This window comes from Physeter macrocephalus, chromosome 2 (assembly GCF_002837175.3).
Source record: "Physeter macrocephalus isolate SW-GA chromosome 2, ASM283717v5, whole genome shotgun sequence".
NCBI classification, from domain to species: Eukaryota; Metazoa; Chordata; class Mammalia; order Artiodactyla; family Physeteridae; genus Physeter; species Physeter macrocephalus.
In genome coordinates this window covers 18,293,801-18,314,376 of record NC_041215.1, presented here as the reverse complement: position 1 = coordinate 18,314,376, position 20,576 = coordinate 18,293,801, and the positions used below count along the sequence as shown (strand labels likewise).

The window sequence follows — 20,576 nt, the reverse complement described above, 5'->3', positions numbered from 1 at the left end:
AAAAAAAAAAAAAAAAAAAAAAAAAAAAAGACTTTAGAAACCTACAGGTTGGTCCATTCCATTCTAGGCTCTGAGATCTGAGAGATTAGCAAATCAGTTCTTCAGACCGCCATACTGAGGAGAATGAGAAGTGATTTGGTATTCAATCAAGGACTGCCTGAAAAAAAGAAAAAGAAAAAAAAAGGGGGGAGTTCCCTGGCCGTCCAGTGGTTAGGACTCCATGCTACCACTGCAGGGGGCCCGGGGTTCTATCCCTGGTTGGGGAACTAAGATTCACAAGCTGAGTGGTGCAGCCAAAAAAAAGGACTGCCTGGGTTCAAATCCAGACCCCTCCACTCACATGCTCCGTGACCTTGGGCACATGACTTGACCTCTCTGTGCCTCAGTTTCTTTCTCGGTCAGAGTGCCTATAATAATGCCTTCCCTGCAGAATACAGTACCCCAAAACTGTTGCTTCTCCTATTTTATTTTCTTCACAGCACTTAACATTCAGCCATTTGCTTTGGCTTTCATTCATTCAACATTTATTGAGCACCTACTGTGAGCTGGCCACTGTTCTGAGCACTGAGGCCACTCAGTGAGCAAGATAGACAAAAACTCCTGCTGTCTGGTATTTCGAATGGGACTGGCATTCTAAGGGGGAAATAGAAAATAAACAAGATAGGTACTTCCCTGGCGGTCCAGTGGTTAAGACTCTGCGCTTCCAATGCGGGGGGCATGGGTTTGATCCTGGTTGGGGAACTAAGGTCCCACATGCCGTGCAGCACGGCCAAAAATATAATAATAATAATAATAAACTGAACAAGATAAAGAAGCGAAATGTGTTGCATATTAGCGAGTAGCAAGGGAGGTAGATAGGATAAAAAAAAAATTGTGTTCATGGCCAGAGGCCTCACCCAGGGTGTGATATTTGAATACCGACTTGAAAGAGGAGAGAAGAGTCACAAAGATGTCTGCAGGAAGATCATTCCCAGAAGAAGGAACAGCAGCTGCTAAGCTCCTTTGGTGGGAACGTGCCAAGTACCATGAAAGATGCTAGAGACTGTGGTGAATAGGATGCAGTCCTATCTGCAAGGTGTTCATGTTTTAATTAGGAAAAAAATTAAATAAAAAAGGGACTTCCCTGGCGGTCCAGTGGTTAAGACTCTGTGCTTCCAATGCAGAGGACGCAGGTTCGATCCCTGGTCGGGGAACGAAGATCCCACATGTTGCGTGGTGCAGCCAAAAAAAAAAAAAAGTAAATATTTTAATTAGGGAGAAGTAGACCGATGTATATTACACCGCCAGGTGGTAAGAAGGTGAGGGGCTAGATAGAGGGAAGAAGGTGGTCAGGGCAGGCTTCTCTGAGGAGATGGCATTGGAGCGCATGCCTGAAGGAGCAGGTGAAGGAAGCATGTGGGTGTTTGGGGGAAATTTATTGACTCTGGCCTGGCCTGTGCCTCTTCCTCCTCCCAATCCCAGCGAGGGCTCAGGTTTCCAGAGGTTGTCTTTGAATTGCCGGAGGAAGGGGAATTCCGATGGGGGGTGTGGGTCTCAGCTTCTGGCCACCGTCTGCCCCACTCCTTCTCGCTTCCGCAGGCTGCCCTAGCTTTGTGCTGGGGTTGCCGGGTGGAGCTTCAGCTCGAGGGCCTGGGTTCCCCATCAAAGCTCCAGATCTATCTTCAAAGGACCCGCTGGGCCCTGTGCCTGTGGGCAAAGGAGGGAGTGTCACTCTGGAGCCGAGCTAGGGACCCACCTTTCACCTGCATCCCATCTGGGCACATCCTGGGTCCTGCTGATGCTGGTGGAGGCTGGCAGACCACACTCCTCACTCCTTCCATGGCAAAGAGGGGTTTGAGGATCTTTCCTCTGGCCCAGTGGTGGGGCTGGCAGGACCTAGAGTCAGCCCGCCCGAGTTCAAATCCAGACAGGCACTGCCCCAACCGGCTGTGTGACCCTGAGCAGCTCACTTGACTTCTCTGAACCCACATCTCCATAAAAGCAGTTTATAGTAACTCCAGCCTCCTGAGGAGTCTGTCTTCCTGCCTGGAAAGTGCTTGAGGAAGGTGGACCATTCCTTTGGAGAACACTGTGCTTTAGAGGGGTATCTGGACCCATGTCTCCCAAGACCATCTCTCCAGCTCCCCAGGAGGGATGAAGAAGGGGGGGGCCCCCACTCCCCACCAGGCTCTCTCTTTGAAGGATAGCATGGAGGGCCTGGGCCTAATTAATCACTGGGAGGGGCCAGATAACTGCCCTAGGGAGAAAGTCAGTTTTGACCCTGTTTTCTCAGAAGCCACTGCAATCCTGTCTCTGGCTGGGCCAGGGCTGGGGGCACCGAGGAAAGGCTGGCAAAGGATGAACTGTCTGAGCAGTAGCCACCCTCCCCTGTCCCATCCACCCCCAGCCGCAAGATGCTAATGGGGGAACTGCCACCTTAAGCCTAAAAAGACAACAGCCACCAGAAAGAGACATTGAACCGTTTATTGGCCTGGGCCCGGGTCTCAGGCATGAGGGGCATCCGGGGAGCTGTATGAGGGGAGACAAGCCCCCAACTGGCTCCTTGCCCCCCCAGAGATTCCCCTCTCCCAGCCTTTGCAGTCATGAGAAATCACTTTGAGGCGTGACGTTTCCTTCCCCCAGGTGAGCTGCACCCCAGCTCTCAAGTGGGGATATAAGCAAGGAATTACAAAGGAGTCTGTGCGGGGACCAGACCCCTCTTTGGCAGCTTCAACACAGACGTGAGGAGACAAAATAGCATCCATTCTGGGGAAACAGGGTGAGAAGAAGGCATCACAGACATCACACACACAGACACACACAGACACTGACAGACACACATAAATATACACTTGTACCGCAATGTCCCTTCCATCTGTCCACAGAATTTAGCAAAGTCCCTCTGAAGCAGGCAATAGGAGGGCATCCCACAATTGTCCTCGGCACCCCTACCCCCATGCTCCGTTGAATACAACCTGAAAGGAGGCACAGAGGGCTCAAGGCTGCCCTGCCTTATGAGATCTGGTACCTCGGCTGGGTCTGGAGGTGAGAGAGTTTGGGGGGTGGTTGTTTTTTGGGGGTCTGGGGCCCTGTACCAACAGCTCCCCTAGAACTTTCTCCAATTCCACCCTGCCCCACTGGGAGGCCCAGAGCCCTCTTCAGGCCCCCAGACCGGTTGTTCCAGCCCTGGGTGATTCCTCTGTGCCCCAAATAGTGCAATCGGCCAATGAGGTCTGAAAATGGGGGTTAGTTCCCCGCCACCACGTGGTTTCCTGGCATCTCACTCACAGCGTCAGAAGAAAGGGAAGGAGTTGCCAACGTGGCAGCTGGTGAAATTTGGGGAAGCTGTGGATTTGAGCCTGGGAACTGTTAGCCAGGGCCGCCCAGAACGGTCAGGGAGGTCTCCAGCCCCTCCGGACAGTGGTTCTAGGGAAGTGGAACCACAAGAGAAGGTGGCAAGGGGGCTAAATTCAGAGAGGGGAGTCAGGCACAGGGCGGAGGCTCAGACTGCCCCTGCGCCGTGCTCCTCTCGAGCACCTGCCTGCTGTCACCTGGGGTCTTTCCAGGTCTGGCCCCCACCCGGCCCTCCCCACGATCCAGTTCCGAAGAGGTCACTCCAGACACCTCGCTGGCCTCCAGGACCCGGCTGCAGTTGTGCCATCCAACTGGTCAGTGCCTCAGTCAGCCAGCCCAGGTGTGAAATACCTTCAGCATCGCCCAGGTCTGTGGAATGGGGGCATCTTGCTTGGCAGCCCCATGTCTCTGTCCCAGGGCACCCGGTGCCTCTCCACGGAGCCCTCTGCTGTGGTGGCCTGGGTGTCAGCCCACTTGCCCCTCAGACCATCGTGTCGCCCTCCGGAAACGTGGGCGATGTGGGCATGTGTGTGCCCCTCTCCAGGGAGCTGGAGCTGCGGAGGGGCAGGAGGCGGTGGCCCGGGGTCCCGTCCCGCCCCCCTTGCACCCCTGCTGCCCGCCGCCAGCACTGCAGCGGCCGTAATACCTCCCGCCTCAGGTCCCGGCTGCGCCACGTGTAGATGACGGGGTTGAGCAGTGAGTTGAGGGTGGCAAAGGCAAAGAAGTAATGGGCCTGGTAGAGGACAGGGCAGGCCCGGACAGGACAGGCATAGTCCAGGAGGAGGATGCTAAAGGCGGGCAGCCAGCAGAAGATGAAGACGCCCAGCACGATGGTGACCGTCTTGAGCAGGGCCAGTGTCTGCGGGCCAGCCACATCGGCCTGGCTGGAGCGGACCACACAGTAGATGCGGACGTACAGGGCTACGATGGCGGACAAGATGACCGAGAAGATGGTCACCACGCAGAGGACGTAGGGCTTGGCGTAGAGCGGCAGGACGGTGGAGCAGGCCTCCAGGCGGCCCAGGCAGTTCCAGCCAAGGATGGGCAGGCCGCCGAGAACCAGCGAGATGAGCCACGAGGCCGCGACGAGCAGCAGCATGCGGCAGCTCTTGTCGCTGCCGTAGAGCTTGACCTTGGCGATGGCCACGTGCCGCTCGATGGCGATGGCCAGGAGGCTGAAGACAGAGGCGGAGAGCGTGATGAAGGCAGAGCCCTCACGGGCGAACCACTGCACGGGGGTCAGCCCCAGTGTGACAGAGCCCGAGAGCAAAGTATTGGCTATGAAGGCCACGCCCGCCAGCAGGTCCGAGGCAGCCAGGTTGCCCAGGAACAGGTACATGGCCGAGTGGAACTTGCTGTTGCGGGCAACCGCGATGAGGACCAACAGGTTTTCCACCACGATGGCGCAACAGAGGACCACGATGAGGGCTGAGGCCACCTGGCGGGAGGGCGTCTCCTTCGTGTCCAGATTCTCCTTGGTGTAATTATAGTGTTCCCTGACCTTGCTGGAGCTTAGGTACTCTGAGTACACGTTGCCCATGGTGGGGCTTAGTAGCCGGCTGGGGCCATGGGGCTGTCAGAGCTGCAGAGAGAAAAGACAGATAGACAGGTCAGTGCCGTGGCTGCTGCCGGGGCTGACTCTGGACAGCTGTGGCTCAAGTCCCAACTCTGTCACATGAAGTCAGAATGATCATCATCTCTGCTTTACAAATGGGAAACCGGAGAGCTCGATTCACTTTCCCAAAGCCTCCAAGCTAGTCAGTGGCAGAGCCTCAGAGACCCACTCCAAAGCCTCTGTAACCTCTAGGCTACAGTGTCTTCCAAAGGAACAGAAGCTCCCCCAAAGGGCATGAAAGACACAAAATGGACTTCCGGAAGCCTTACCCACCTACCCAGAGAGGGAGTCTTAGCCAGGACCTGGAGGGATTGTCTCATTTCTTGAAAACGCTGGAGCCTCGGGCCTCATGCCGCCTGCCAACCTGGGTCAGTGAGATGCTCTCGCTGATAGCACCATCCCCTGCTCATTACCACCCACTGGGCTGGATTTCAGGCTGGGTCTAAGCCTAGAGGCCATGCGTGTTCCCAAGATAAGGTCTTGGGGAGACACCAGGGCGGCCCTGAGGTTTGAGCATCACAGAGGTCACGTCATCTTCAAGGACTCAGACCTTGCAGGCAATCCAAGGTTCGACCCCACTCCACCTCTGACACGCTGTGGGATATTGTGCCAAGTCACTCAACACCTGGCCTCTAAGTCTCAGTGGCCTCATCTGTGCAGCGGGGAGAAGAAAGCCCACTTCAGAGGGGTGATGGGAAAATCCTGTGGAACGATACACGAGGCACGCTTAGCGTACAGCAGGCACTCAATAAATAGTAGCTAATATTATTAGCTTCCCTCTTCCTGACACACCCACAGCTAGGGACTAGGTGCTCTCCTCCCAATCTTTTGGTAAGGGATGTTGAGTGAGCCAGCCAGGCAAGATTCCCAACAGCCTGTTCTCATCAGCACCATCTAGCCCTGCCCTGGGACAGAGGGTCCTAGCAGGGTGGGCAGGGCGCTGGCACCCCTCTCCCCAGCCAAGATGAAATCCAGATGTGAGGCCCTTGGAACAAACAGGGTTGAGTCCCGGCTCCCCAGTCACATCCGGTGCAGGGAGGCTGGGAGGGGGTGATGGGATGGGGGAGCCACAGGAGACCAGTCTGGGAGGTCCTGGCTGGGAGGATGGGGCAGCTGTGCGAAGCCATGTGAGTGGTGAGGGGGCGTGAAGCCCCGCGGGGAGGGGGAAACGGTATGGTATTCGCTTTCATGAAAGCCTGAGTCACCCCTCTCTCAAGGAAAACCGAGCCGTGGGGGGAAGGGGCGGGAAGATGCGCGTGGGCAGAGAGGGTGAGAGGCCGACTTCATGGCCTCGCCCCAGCTTGGTAGTTCGGGAGGCGGGGTGTCTCAGAGGAGCTGGTGCAGTGTCCGCCTTTCACGAGGGGCACAGGGGAGCCAGGAGGAAGCTCCAGACCAGCCTTTAGCTCAATGGGGGGGGGCCGTGGGAAGAGACCTCCCCAGGTCCCTGGAAACACGCCTAGCAAGGACCACGTGCACGCCAGGGGCGCCAGGAGCACCGTTCCAGACAAGGCTGGTGAGGCCGGTTCCCAGTGAGCCTGGGAGTGATGAGGGGCTTCCGGGGTCGTCCAGCCATCTCAGTCCCGGACACCCCCTCAGAGGGGGTGCCCTGGCTCCTGGCCCGATAGAGACAGCTGCTCCCCCTGGGCGAAGGGACATCCGTCCTAGTTTGGGAACAGAGAAGGGCTTGTGCACATCCCCAGGGACTGTCGCCCCGCCCAGATCGCCACACAGAGGCTCCTTGTTCCCCTGCCGGACGGGCCCCAGTCGCCCCGATGCCCTCTGCCCGCTGCAGCCGGCTTGGCCCAAGTCTGGGCCTTACCAGACCGGCCCGTCGGGCCAGAAACAGCCCGCGCCCTGATTGGCTTATTTTCAATTCCAGGACATTGAGCAATTCGCCTATTGGCCTGAGCTTTCCATCCTCGACCTTCGATTGGCCCAGTTGGGGGCGCTCTATGGCTAGCACTACTGATCTGGTCCTTTACAGGCGGTTGGAGCTCACTTCTTTCCAGGACATTACTAAGACTGTGTGGATGTCCCCGGGGAGAGTTTGAACCACGGCCTGACCGCTGGGTCACCCCGACCAGACGCCCCCAGGCTGCCCTGGCCTACTGCCCCTCCTGGGGTTCATAATTGAGAATCAAGGACCCATCGCAGGTCTGGGAAGCACACTTGCTGGTGGGCTAGAAGCCCAGGGTGTGTCCCAAGTCCGCCCCCTCCTCCACTGCTCAGACCCCTCTCTTGTCTGGCAGCCAAGAGAAAGATTTATGGCCGCTTCCTAGAGAAATAAGAAATGGTTTCAGGACTTCCCTGGTGGCGCAGTGGTTAATAATCCGCCTGCCAATGCAGGGGACACAGGTTTGAGCCCTGGTCCAGGAAGATCCCACATGCCGTGGAGCGACTACGCCCGTGCGCCACAACTACTGAGCCTGCGCGCTAGAGCCCGCGAGCCACAACTACTGAGCCCGTGTGCCACAACTACTGAAGCCCGTGCGCCTAGAGCCCGTGCTCCCCAACAAGAGAAGCCACCGCAATGAGAAGCCCGCGCACCGCAACGAAGAGTAGCCCCCTCTTGCTGCAACTAGAGAAAGCCGGCGCGCAGCAACGAAGACCCAAAGCAGCCAAAAATTAAATAAATAAATAAATTTATTTTTAAAAAAAAAGAAAGAAAGAAAGAAATGGTTTCAGCCCTCGTACCCCAGGGACTGACCAAAATGTCTGCCTTCTTCCCTGAGGGGAAACGAAGAGTAGCCCCGCTTGCTGCAACTAGAGAAAGCCGGCGCGCAGCAACGAAGACCCAAAGCAGCCAAAAATTAAATAAATAAATAAATAAATTTTTTAAAAAAAAGAAAGAAAGAAAGAAATGGTTTCAGCCCTCGTACCCCAGGGGCTGACCAAAATGTCTGCCTTCTTCCCTGAGGGGAAGATCCTCACTTCGGGCAGCCTCAGGAGGGGTGGTTGGTTAGAGAAGGGGAATCTGAGGCCCACAATGCCTCCGTCTTCTCCACTAGGACCTTGCTTAAGGCAGGTTCATGCTTCCCAGAAAGAGGAAGCAGGGTCTGGAGCTTGGGGCTGGCACAGTCACCCCCAGGCAGACACAGGCCTTTCCTGCTTCCCCTCCCTGTGTCAGGCTCCCAGGCCTGGATAACATAGGGCCTGACTCCCTCCCAGATGCTCAGTAAGACGTCCCTGGGCTCAGCACTGGGGAATGGCCAGGCCTGAAATGGAGCAAGAGGGACAAGTGACAGGGTTTGGAGGGAAGGGAAGCGAGACAGACCAAGACTGTTCAGGGGGAGATTAGGAGGGTAGAAGGCAAGAGGAAGCCTCAGTGGCTTCCAGGAGCCCCTCCCCCAACTTCCTTGGAGGCAGGCCCTATGGTTACTATTCCCCTGGGCACTCACTGGTCCCATGCCCCATGCCCTAGGGCAGCCCCCTAGGCTTGGTTTCCCCTCAGTTGCCCTCTACACTGCCATTCTCCATGCAGCATCCAGAGGGAGCTTTTAAATTTATAGCTCCAGGGACTTCTCTGGTGGCGCAGTGGTTAAGAATCCGCCTGCCAATGCAGGGCACACGGGTTCGAGCCCTGGTCCGGGAAGATCCCCCATGCCACGGAGCAACTAGGCCCGTGCGCCACAACTACTGAGCCTGCGCTCTAGAGCCCGCGAGCCACAACTACTGAAGCCCGCACGCCTAGAGCCCGTGTTCCGCAACAAGAGAAGCCCGTGAACTGCAACGAAGAGTAGCCCCCGCTCGCGGCAACTAGAGAAAGCCCGCAACTAGGGAAAGCCCGCTCGCAGCAACAAAGAGCCAACACAGCCATAAATAAATTAATTAATTAATTGATTAAAAAAAATTTATAGCTCCAATATGTCACTCCTCAGCTCCAGATTCTTCCATGGCTCCCCACTACCTAAAATGGCCTGGCCCCTGCCCACCTCCCCTCCTCCCACTCTCCCCCAGGGTCAGTCCACTCCAACCACACTGGCCTCTGACGTGTCAGCCCTGTTCTTACCTCAGAGCTTTTGCCTCTGCTGTTTCTCCACCTGGCATGGCCTTCCCACAAAGCCCTGAATGACTGTCTCCCCACCTTTCAGGTTTCTGTTTGGTGGCCTCCTCTAACCACCAGGCTATCCTAGCCGCCTTCCCTAGGCCCTTTTTACCACAGCATCTTTATATTATATTCACAGCACTTGCCAATTTCAGCAATATGATTGTATTTCTTGTTTTCTGTCTGTTTCCAGGGTAGAATGTGTGTCAGAGGACAGCAACTAAGTCTGTTTTCACTCCCTGGAATGATGCCTGGCGCTCAGAAAACGTGTAGGATGGATGGATGGATGGATGGATGGGTGGATGGATGACCAAACGAACGAGGCCCCAGTGGGCCCCCGAGGGCGGAGGCTCCTAAACTCAGCCCAGGCCCAAACAACAGCAAGGGAGGCTGGAGACGCCCCTGGTCCGCTGGGAGGCCACCCCCACCAGGCGAAGCCCAGCTGGGCGTCTCCTTGGAGACGGCGCCACGACCCGCCCCCGCCCTCGGGCTGCAGTCTCGGCCTCCTTATCTGGCGGTGGAATGCACGGTATCCACACTCGCTGCCTCTAGGGCCGCGCCTCCTCTCTCCCGCGACAGCCACACGCGGGTGACCCACACATCTCCAAGTGAGGGTGGGGGGCTCCTCTGCGTCCAGCCAGGGGCCCAGCCTCGATATTCCCAGAGGACTGGGGAGAGATGGGGAGAGATCCCAGCAGCAGCTGCACCGCGAATGCCGCACGCGTGTCGCACCACGCGGGGGACCGTGGGCTCAGCGCGTGGCGCCCGGAGCGTCCGATTAGGGCACAGTCGGGAGAGGGGATGGAAATCCCCGGGTGAGTCAACTCTTGCCAGAGGAGTGGGCGAGGTTCCCACGCTTGGCTGAGCCTGGAACCACGCGGGGTCCGCGCCACGGGTGCCCTCACCCACGCCCCATCCCCGGGTCCCAGGGGAAAGAAGAGACGCCGGAGCCACGCAGTCAGGTTCACTTTCCTTCCAGAACAAAGCCACGACCCCGCGGGGGGACTGGAAGAGACGAACTTCTCGGGGAAATTGAGGCAGAGGACCAGATATGGAGGAGGTGGGCAACTGCCTTCCTCTGGGGCCCCGCCCCTTGGCCTGGAGGTACTGCGGCGCGCGGCACCTTTCGCCTTCGCCCAGCCGGAGTCAGCAAAGAGGGGAGTCCTCCCCTCCCCCATACACACTCCCCAAACCCCCGGTCCGGGGGCACGCCATCCAACCTCCCAGTCTCCGGCCGAAAGCGCTCGGATTCCGCCTTCTCCTCGGGGCCAACTTCCTGCCGCTGGAGAAGGCGGGGAGCTCAGTCTGGGGGTTCGCGGCTGAGGCAGTGGGGCCTCCTAGGGTCGTGGAGAGGGCGCACGATGACCACTCCCTCGGTGCAGCAGGAGCACGGGCGGCGCGTGCGCGCCCGCGACGCCCCCGACCCCTGGCCGGCGCCCCTAGCTCCGATCCCGCGACCTCCGGGGACCAGGGCCCGCCCTTTCTGCTTCCCCCTCGCCACGCACGCTCACCTGGCTAGGCCGACCCGGGTCCTTGCCCTGGCCAGAGGGGCTTTGGCGTCTGCGTCCCCGGGACGGCCGCGGCTAGGGCTGGGACTGCCCGCCGGGCTCCTCTGCGTCCCGGGGCTGGGGACCGGGGACGGAGGGGGACCGCGAGAGGCGCCGCCTCGGCCCCCACTTGCCCCGCCCTATCTCCGCCTCCTTTCCGGCGGCGGCAGCAGCAATGAATTCCAGATGTGGCCTGCCCAGCGGGACGCGCGCAAGGGCGGGCGGGGAGGAGGCGGGCGAGGAGGAGGCGCGCGGGGTCCCTTTGTCCGCACCCCCACCTCCAGCCCTGCCCCTCCCAGCCCCCACCCGTGAGAAGCGGTCGGCGCATGACGTCACGCAGCCCCGTGCTGTCCAGTCGCTCCTGGCCAGGTGACCTCAACCTGAAACGACTGTCTTGGATTGCAGATGTACTCTTGGCCCATCCTTGGGAGGCTGAAATTGGAGGAGCGCGTGGAATCCCCTTTATTTACTCAGCGAGGAGCCATGAAGCACCTACTAAGTGTCAACACAACAAATAGGCATTAAGTGCCCACTGTGTGTTCATCCAACAAATAAGCAAGTTCCTACTATGTGCCAGGCCCTGCCTCAAAGAATGGATTGGTTTTTGCCTTGATAAGGCCCCAGAATTCAGGCGCTGGCCCCTCTGCCCTAGAAGACTGGGAGCACCCAGAAGCTTCCATTGCCTCTGTCAATCAATTGCTCTCACTGTGGTTGACCAGCAGGCCCAGGTTGAGTCCTGCCTTTCAAGTTTTGAGGCCCAATCTTCTATCCACTTCTTCTTCTTTTTTTTTTTTTTCCATGGCACGAGGGATCTTAGTTCCCCAACTGGGATGGAAACCGTGCCCCCTGCAATGGAAGCGTGGAGTCTTAACCACTGGACCGCCAGGGAAGTCCTATCCAGTTCTTTAGTTTCCCTCTTTTCCTCATTCAGCTTTTCCTGGCCATATCTGGGTGCCTGGCTGCAGAGATGAAGCACACCTTCATTTACTGATGCGTGTGTGTGAAATCAGTGACTAGGCAACATGCCCCTCACTCATTCAACAAATGTTTCTGGTGTACCTGCTGGGCACAGCGGTGAACAGAACAGGAAAAAAACCCCTTGCCTTCATGGAACTTATGTTCAGGAGGGTACTATTCGTGAGGATGAATACATAATCTGCTTATATGTTTACTTACCACATACAGTAAGCACCTGCTATGTGCCAGATACCATACTAAAAGGCTGGAGATAGATCAGGAAACAAAACAGATAAAACTCCCTGTTCCAATGGAGTTGATGTTCTACTGTATGTGCTCAGAATATCCAGAATCTTGCAAGAAGAAGAAACTGATAAATTTCCTGGGCGAGGAACTGAAAGATAGGGGACAGGAGGGAGGTAGCTTTCACTCTGTGAATCCTTTTGTACCTTTTGACTTTTGTAACATGTGCCCTATTCCAACAATAAATTAAATTGAAAGTTAGACAGCTTGATACCCAGACAGTGCAAGAAAAAGGAGGGAGAGGGTATTATCTATCTTCTATCTTTTTTTTTTTTTTGCGGCACCACGTGGCTTGTGGGATCTTATTTCCCCAACCAGGGATTGAACCCGGGCCCTCAGCAGTGAAAGCGTGGAGTCCTAACCACTGGACCACCAGGGAATTCCCTCTATGTATATGATACTTCAGTGAAGAGTGTTGAAAAGCAAAATGACAAAAAACTATATCTGCACTCCCATGTTCACTGCAGCATTATTCACAATAGCCAAGGTATGGAACCTAAGTGTCTGTCAACAGATGAATGGATGAAGATGTGATATATATATATATATATATATATATATATATATATATACATATATATGTATCTATATATACATATACACATATATATACATATACACACACAATGGAATATTATTCAGCCATGAGAAAGGAAGTCCTGTCATTTTCAACAACATGAATGAAACTTGAGGGCCTTATGCTAAGTGAAAAGAGCCAGACAGAGAAAAACAAATACCACATGGTATCACTTTTATGTGGAATTAAAAAAGAAAAAGTCAAACTTACAGAAACAGAGAGTAGGAAAAGTGGTTGCCAGGGGCTGTGGTGGGTGCGGAAATAGGGAGAGATTAGTAAAAGGGTGCAAACTTTCAGTTATAATAAGGTCTGGGGATCTAATTTACAACATGGTGACTACAGTTGGTAATACTGTATCAAACAATTGGAACTTCTGAGAGAGTAGAACTTAAATGCTCTCACATCCACAATAAAAAGATAAATATGTGAGGTGAAGGATGTGTTCATTAACTAGATGGGGGGAATCCTTTCACAATGTATACATCTATCCAATCACCTGGATGTACACTTTAAATATCTTACAATTTTACATGTCAGGGATACCTCAGAAAGGCTGAAAATTTAAAAAAATTGTGGATGCTTAAATCCCAGACAATGCAACCAATTTAAAAAAAGGGAGAAGTTCAGCACACTCTTCTGTATGCATATTATACTCCATAAACAGTGTTGAAAAGCAAAACTTTGAAAAAGGAAATTAAAGTCGATCCGTTTATGCCTATTAAAAAGTAAAATTGGAGTAGTCTTGATATGAAACTGTATTCAACACGTTAAGATGAAAAAAGCACAATGTAAACCAGCTGCTTGCTTGCCTGCCTGCATTTCTGGGTATATTTATAAGGGCTGTATAAATACACACACATTTGCCTGTGGACATACAGGCCATCTTCAGGAGAAGGGCGCAAGACACCATCACAGCGGTTACCCCCGGTGGGGGGATGGGGGGGGGCAGGGGAACAGGTGAGAGGGGACCAGACTTTTCATGGTGTACCCCGGGGGTGGGGGGGGGCGACTGTTTGAAATTTTTAGCTCATATTACCGTTTCAAAAAATTTACAAAGACATGAAAAATCAAATCGAAGGTAACAAATCACCAGACTTCTACTGTAAAATTGTTCCTGTGATAATAATAATAACAAATAGTATCAATATAAATAAACAATAACATTGTTAATAAACATCTATGCTATTATTCAACATGTTGCTATGAAATAAATTTATATTAAGAATAAACATATTTAAGTTATTAATAAGGAAATGAATATTAAGAATCAATACATTAATGTTACATACAGGTATACAGCATATATATTTATATAATGCAACATAGAATGCTCTGTGCCAGCTCTGGTGATACCTCGTTGGTTTCTGCCATCCAAAACTGACAGTCCAATGGAGGAGACCGAAGAAACCAGACTGTTCTAACACAGGGTAGCAGGGCTTTGATGGGAAGATAAGAAAAGCCAGAGGGTGAATTCACTCCTCTTCCTGAGCCAGATTTCAGTGTCCATTCAGCTCCGGGCCAGATCTTGGGGTCCACTCAGACCTCAGGCCAACCTTACCGAATCCTCTGCCCAAATGAAGTGTGGCTGTACAACCTCTAGAAACCAGGTGTTCAACCCACAGAGGACAAAGTACTAAAAAAACTGGGTCCTCTCCTCGCCAGAGAGCTATCAGAGCGGAAATCTAAGCCCTCTGTGAGGATCTGAGAGCTGGGGAGGAAGTGGCCCCCCCCCAGCTTGCCTTGGTTGGCTCAGCAGTTTGCTATCCCCTCAGGGACCTGTGGCGGGGGGTAATATCAAGGCTGCAGACATATCCGGCCGTCTGTTAGGCGGACCGTGGCTCCTAGACAAAGGTGATGTCCCCAGGGATACACAGATACACCAGCAAGCCACTCTGCCTCCCCCTCTCACCTCCCACTTCTGGGGTAACATGAGTTCTCCACTGGGTCAGCTGAGGGAATGGGCTAGAGAATTGGGAAACACTGGCATAGACGCCCTGATGGTCCAGGGGGTCAAGGGGAAAGGTGAACCCTCCCTAGGGGGGATCCCTGAGGGAGAGAACAGCAGAAGAGGAAGGAAACGGGGCCATTTCCTTGGGGAGCTCCCAAGCAGGGGAAAAAGAAGAAAAGGAAGAGGCTTGGAGCAGCCTCCACTAATTACAGGGCCACTGATAATAATGGCTAACACTCACACGGACAGACTGTGCTGGGTGCGGCTCTATGAATCCTCCAACCCTAGGAGGTGGGTATTATGATTATCATCATCATCCCATGTTTTTAAATAGACTTTATTTTTTAGAACAGTTTCAGGATCACAGCAAAACTGAGCAGAGCTAATTCCCTGGTGGTCCAGTGGTTCGGATTCCATGCTCCCACTGCTTGGGGCACAGGTTCAATCCCCGGTCGGGGAACTAAGATCCTGCATGCCGTGCGGCATGGCCAAAAAAAGAAAACAAAAAAGAAAAGAAAAGCAAACAAACAAAAAAAAACCCCCAAAACAAAATTGAGCAGAAAGTACAGAGATGTCGCATATATCCCTTGCCCCACACACACATAGCCTCCCCACTGTCAACAGCCCCTACCAGAGTGGCACATGTTTTACTTTTTAAAAAAAAATAAATTTATTTATTTATTGGCTGCATTGGGTCTTCGCTGCTCCACGCGGGCTTTCTCTAGTTGCAGTGAGTGGGGGCCGCTCTTCGTTGCGGTGCGCGGGCTTCTCGTTGTCGTGGCTTCTCTTGTTGCGGAGCACGGGCTCTAGGCCCACAGACTTCAGTAGTTGTGGCACGAGGGCTCAGTAGTTGTGGCGCACGGGCTTAGTTGCTCCGCGGCATGTGGGATCTTCGCGGACCAGGGCTCGAACCTGTGTCCCCTTCATTGGCAGGCGGATTCTTAACCACTGCGCCACCAGGGAAGCCCACGTTTGTTACTATTGATGAACCTACACGGACACACTGTTATCACCCCACGTCCATGGTTTACATGAGGGTTCACTCTTGGTGTTGTAGTCTGTGGGTTTGGACAAATGTATAATGACACATATCCACCATTATATCCATAGTATCATACAGAATAGTTCCACTGGCCCAAAAAGCCTCTGTGCTCTGCCTATTCATTACCCCCCCACACCCGTCCTTAATCATTGGCAGTCATTGATCTTTTTCTGTCCCCATAGTTTTGCCTTTTCCTCACCCCATTTTAAAGATGAGGAAAGTGAGGCACACAGTCATGGTAGGATTTGAACTAGAGCTCTCTGCCCTCTTTTTCATCCCAAGTCCCAGACCCAGTCCTGCCGTGGTGACGCCCCTCCCCATTCCTCCCCCGTTGATTTGGAATAGAAGGGCAGTGGTTATCACTGAGGGCTATGTCGGTCATTGGTGAGATGTAGAATGTTCTCCTCTGTAGTCCAGAGGTGAAGGAAACCCTCTGACCTCTGATCCCACCCCACCCCAAACTTTGTGAACTCCCCCCAGTTGATGAGGTCTGGGACTGTCCTCCATCCACTCTGGGCCTCCACTCTCCCCCCCACCGCCAGCTCTCAGGTTTTGGCAGGACGGACTGCATGAGGAGAAGCGTCTGAGACAGGTCCCAACTTTCTCAACATCACCCCAGGGCTTGGGGGAGGGGTCCAGCTGCAGAGAAACTTTCCAGATGCTCATCTTGGCAGGCAGCGGAGTTGCAGCGGCCTTGTTTCGTCCATCCGTGGGCTTGAGGCCCACTTTCAGCTTCAGGAATGGGGTGGGGAGGCTGCCAGTGGAGGCCAGTCCCTGCCACGTCTGCACCAGATGCAGTTTTAGCCCACTGAGCCTGGGAAGGGTGGGCTGTCTCTTCCAGATGAGGGAGACATACATAGTTAGGGGAGAGGGGAACCCCGAAGGCCCACTTCAGCCCCCCTCCGGCATAATAATTACAGCTGACACATATATCACGGGCCAGTTACTGTCCTAAGCTCTTTGCAAATATCAGCCCATCAAAAGCTCACAACAGCTCCTTTAACTAAGGGGTGAATAGGCGCACTGCAGTTTATCTTCACATGGAAGACCACTCAGGCATATAGTATTTGAAACCTCGAGGCCTGAAAGGAACAAGCGATATAGAACCACATGGATGAACCTCACAAGCATTATGATGAGGGAAAGAAGGCAGACACGAAAGACTACATACTGTACGATTCCATTTCTATGCCATTCTAGAAAAGGCAAACTATAGGGACAGTGATTCGTAGGGCCTGAGGGTGGAGGGAGGGGTTGATTACAAAAAGGTGTGCGGGAATTTTTTTTGGGATGGAACAATTCTGTATATTGATTGTGGTGGTGTTTATATGACTGTATATGTTTGCGGAAACTTGTGGAACGGTGCACTGAAAAGGGAAGACTTGATTTATTTTTAATTGTATCTTCAACAAAAACCCCTCACAACTGCCTTACATCAGTAAAAGTCCACTTAGGAAAATAGCCATAGCTCAAACAGAGGGGCTTTAATACAGGGGTTGGTTACCTAGACGAGAAACCAAAGCATGGGACGGGTGAGACAACTTGCAAATTAACAAATAGGGAGGCCACGTCCAGTGGGAGATGCTGTCAGAAGCAGATGAGGAGAACTACCTTGGCTTCTCCCATTTTCTCGCCCTCCAATCTACCCTCAGTGCCTCCCATTGGCTAAATCTGGGCACAGAAGGCAGGGGACAAGGGGGCTATCCTGTGCAGGGGTCAGTCCTTAGCCATGGGGCAGGGACAGAGCAGGTAATGGGTGACCTGAGGGTACACAGGTGCGAGGCTGACACAAAACATATGAGGAAGGGGTGATTATACCCCCATTATACAGAGGGGGAAACTGAGGCCCAGACAGCCCATGTGCCCTACCCAGGGGTTCAAGCCCTGAGGGGGTCTGACTCTCTGCCAAAACCCAGGGGGCTGTTTCTGTGCCTTTTTTCTGCTCCACGCACCCGCTTTGACGCTGAACTGAAGGGAACTGAAGGGAAGGGAAACATCTACGCAAATCAGGCCCATCCCTAGGGGTTGAGGGAGAATGCCTCAGTGGGGACTCCTCTTCCTCCTCACACGCTTGGCAGTTACCCACAAACTGAGCTGCAAACAAACACACAGCAGATGTTTTGGCAGTTGATGGGGATGTACTTTAAACAGCTCCCCCAAAGAGGTCAGACCACCCCCCTATCAATCCTGCACTCATACCCTGCATCTTCTATCAGAAGGTTGCCCCCCAGTATTCCAGCCTTGACTCTGGCCTTTGTGAAAACCCTGGCACAGTGATGGGAGGCTAGGAATGGCCAGATGTTGGGGGGCCCTCCAGCTTCTGATATATGCTCCCTAAATTGCTATCATGCCCGTGGCCAGCAAAGACCCTCTCCGGGCTGCGAGGCTGATGCTGGCCCACTGGGGACAGAGGTTACCTACAACTGAGCCTTTGATCCACAGGAATGGGCTAGACACCTCGACCTTTGACTCCACCCAGGCTTGGGCCAAAACGGTCAAACTTTGAGCCTCACAGTGTGAAGGTCTCGAGGTCATTACCTCCCTTTCATTAAGGCTCACAATCAATAATGCCAGTGGGGGAACCGTGTGAAAACTGCTTTCTCTACATTCCATTTGTTCAATTACTATGTATTGAGAAGCTTCTGGGTGCCTGGCACCCTTCTCCTTCTTAGCATGGGGGCCCAGCAGTGAAAGAAACAAAGACCTCTGTCCTCCGGAAGCTGACGTCCTAGTGGAGGAGACAGACAAGAAGCAGGATAAATAAGAACATGATGTCATCAGTTAGAATGTGGTGTAAGTTCTGGAAACAATGACACTGGGAAGGCAGATTAGATATGTGGGGTAGGAAGGGACTGTGACTTTTAGACCCAGTGTCACCTGAGAAGGTGACATTTGAGTAAAGACCTGAAGGAGATGAGGGAGTGAACCATGCAGATATTTAGGGGAGAGTGGTCCATGTGCAAAGGCCCTGAGGCTGGTGTGAGATTGACAGGTTCTGGTGAGAAGACCAGTGTGGCGGAAACCACAGAGAGATAGAAGGGGACAGTGAGAGGAAGTGAGGACAGGTCCTGCAGGGCATTGTGGGCTGCAGTGAGGACTTTGGCTTTTGCTGTAGGAGGCATGGAGGGTTCTAAGCAGAGAAGGGATGGATCTGACTCAGGTATTTACAGGCTCCCTTTGTGGGGGTGGGGGGAAACACTGTGGGGACTGAGGCTGGAAGGAAAGAGAACTCATCCTCCACACAGCTCAGCAGGGGAGAGTTTGTGTGTGTCCCACCTACCAATTAGGGCAGAACTCTGAAAGTGCTAACCACTTGCCCAGGGACACCCAACCAATTAGCAGCAGCCCCTGGATTTGAACCTGTGACTATGTGACTCCAGTGCCATTGGGTAAATAATCATTCATTGGGTACCTTATGTGCCTGTGACCTCAGGGGGTTACAGATCTTGAGACCCAAGAGACAGAGAGGGGGGCTCTGTTTCTGGTAATACCCCTGCATTAGGATGATGAACAAAGGAATTCACTTAAGAAACATGTATTGAGTGCCCACTGTGTTACAGGCACTATGCTGGCTGCAGGGAACAAGAGAGAGCAAAATTTCTGCCAAGAAGGGGAGACAAAATTGCTCCTCTAGTAGGGGAGACAGACAAAAAGCATTAAAAAAGACCCAGGAGGGACTTCCCTGGTGGTCCAGTGGTTAGGAATCTGCCTTCCAATGCCTGCCTTCGATCCCTGGTCGGGGAACTAAGAGCCCAAATGCCGCGGGGCAACTAAGCCCGCATGCCGCAACTACTGAGACCCCACGCTCTAGAGCCCACGCGCCACAACTAGAGAGAAGCCCGAGTGCCGCAACTAGAGAAGCCCACACGCCACAACTAAGACCCGATGCAGCCAAATAAACAAATATTTTTTAAAAGATAAAGATCCTTTAAAAAAACCCAGGAAATTATATAGGATGTTAGAAAATAAGTACTGATGGAAAAAAATAGGGCGGGATAAGGCGGTCAGAAGGGCCAGGGGTGGGGATTGCAATTTGAAATAGGGTGGTCAGGACAGGCTTCTCGGAGGAGGTGACATTTGAGCAAAGAATTGGAGGTGAGGGATCGAGCCATGTGTAGCTCTGGGAAAAGCATGATCCAGGCAGAAGGAACAACAGTACTAAAGGCCCTGAGGTGGGTTCAACATAAATGACTGAGTCAATGAACAAAGCTTGTGGCCATCAGGAAAGTCCAGCCACCCCTTCCCCCAGTCCCCACTTCTGGCTTTTGCAACTGCTGTTTCCTCAGCCTGGATCACATTTTTTCCTTTGGACAAACCCCTGATGGACCTTCAAGCCTTAGCTCTCCGGTTGCAGCTTCAGAAAAGTTGCCTCTGAGACCCCCGCCGCCACAGATTAGCAGTTCTTCCCCTGTGCTCCCACAGACCCTGTAGACCTCCCCTCCCCCATTCTGATCTTTCAACCTTCTGCACTGGGCTGTGAGTATCTCAAGGGTGTCTGCTGGATTTACCCCAGCAGTACACAGTAGGTGCCCAATAAATCATTAAGCAGCTAAGTGCTGTTCCATCCTTCACCACATAAAATCTAAATTCTCTTGCACAGGACAGACATGTAAATCTGTCTGTAAAATAATAAACTGGTTCTGGGAGAAGACACACAGCTGGTTGTGGTGGTGGCTTCTGGGAAGGGAAAGAGGTGGGTGGGGGCAGGGCAGGGAACAGAGGGTGGAGGAGACAGACTTTTCACTCTAGCTTTCTTTTTGTAGTTTTTGGAATTTTCTTTACTAGGTGTGTGAATTACTTACGCAAACATAAAATGAATAAACAAAATTGTACAAAATTAAAAGACCTTTTAAAATTGAGAAGTGTGCGGAGTTTGAAACACATATCTACAGTTCTTGCAAGGACAGAATGCACAATGAAATACATTATAAGTTTTCATTAATACTTCACAAAAATATCCATATGTTATATATAAGATGCAAAAAAACAAAACAAAAGCCTTCAAGTCTTCCACGGTCCACCCCCATCCCTGCCTTGGCTTCTTTTTTTTTCTTTTCCTTTTTGGCCTTTTATTATTTATTTTTATTTGGCTGCGTTGGGTCTTAGCTGTGGCACGCAGGCTCTTCGTTGCAGCATGCAGTCTTCTTTCCAGTTGCAGCGCCCGGGCTTACTTGCACCGCAGCATGTGGGATCTTAGTTCCCCCCACCA

At 53.0% G+C, this 20,576-nt stretch overlaps 1 protein-coding gene across 2 annotated transcripts; it reads right to left on the bottom strand.

Moving 5' to 3' along the window:
• Window positions 1-42: 42 nt before the first annotated feature.
• On the bottom strand, window positions 43-10,806 carry S1PR2 (sphingosine-1-phosphate receptor 2). 2 transcript variants are annotated; one of them, XR_447534.4, is made up of 3 exons: window positions 10,505-10,806; window positions 3,685-4,915; window positions 43-1,686 (listed from the first exon to the last, which is right to left on the bottom strand). XR_447534.4 is itself a non-coding variant. In XM_007104300.4 (2 exons), exon 2 carries the CDS (start codon window positions 4,871-4,873, stop codon window positions 3,815-3,817), a length of 1,059 nt encoding a protein of 352 aa, XP_007104362.1. In that variant the 5' UTR covers window positions 4,874-4,915; window positions 10,505-10,806; the 3' UTR covers window positions 2,449-3,814. The 2 variants fall into 2 exon arrangements, 1 of the variants encoding a protein (XP_007104362.1); XM_007104300.4 differs by lacking the exon at window positions 43-1,686 and having other exon boundaries at window positions 2,449-4,915.
• Between the last annotated feature and the right edge of the window lie 9,770 nt (window positions 10,807-20,576).

Excerpts from the sequence above, each read along its gene's own strand:
- S1PR2 (XM_007104300.4), bottom strand. The coding sequence starts at position 4,873 with ATGGGCAACGTGTACTCAGAGTACCTAAGCTCCAGCAAGGTCAGGGAA.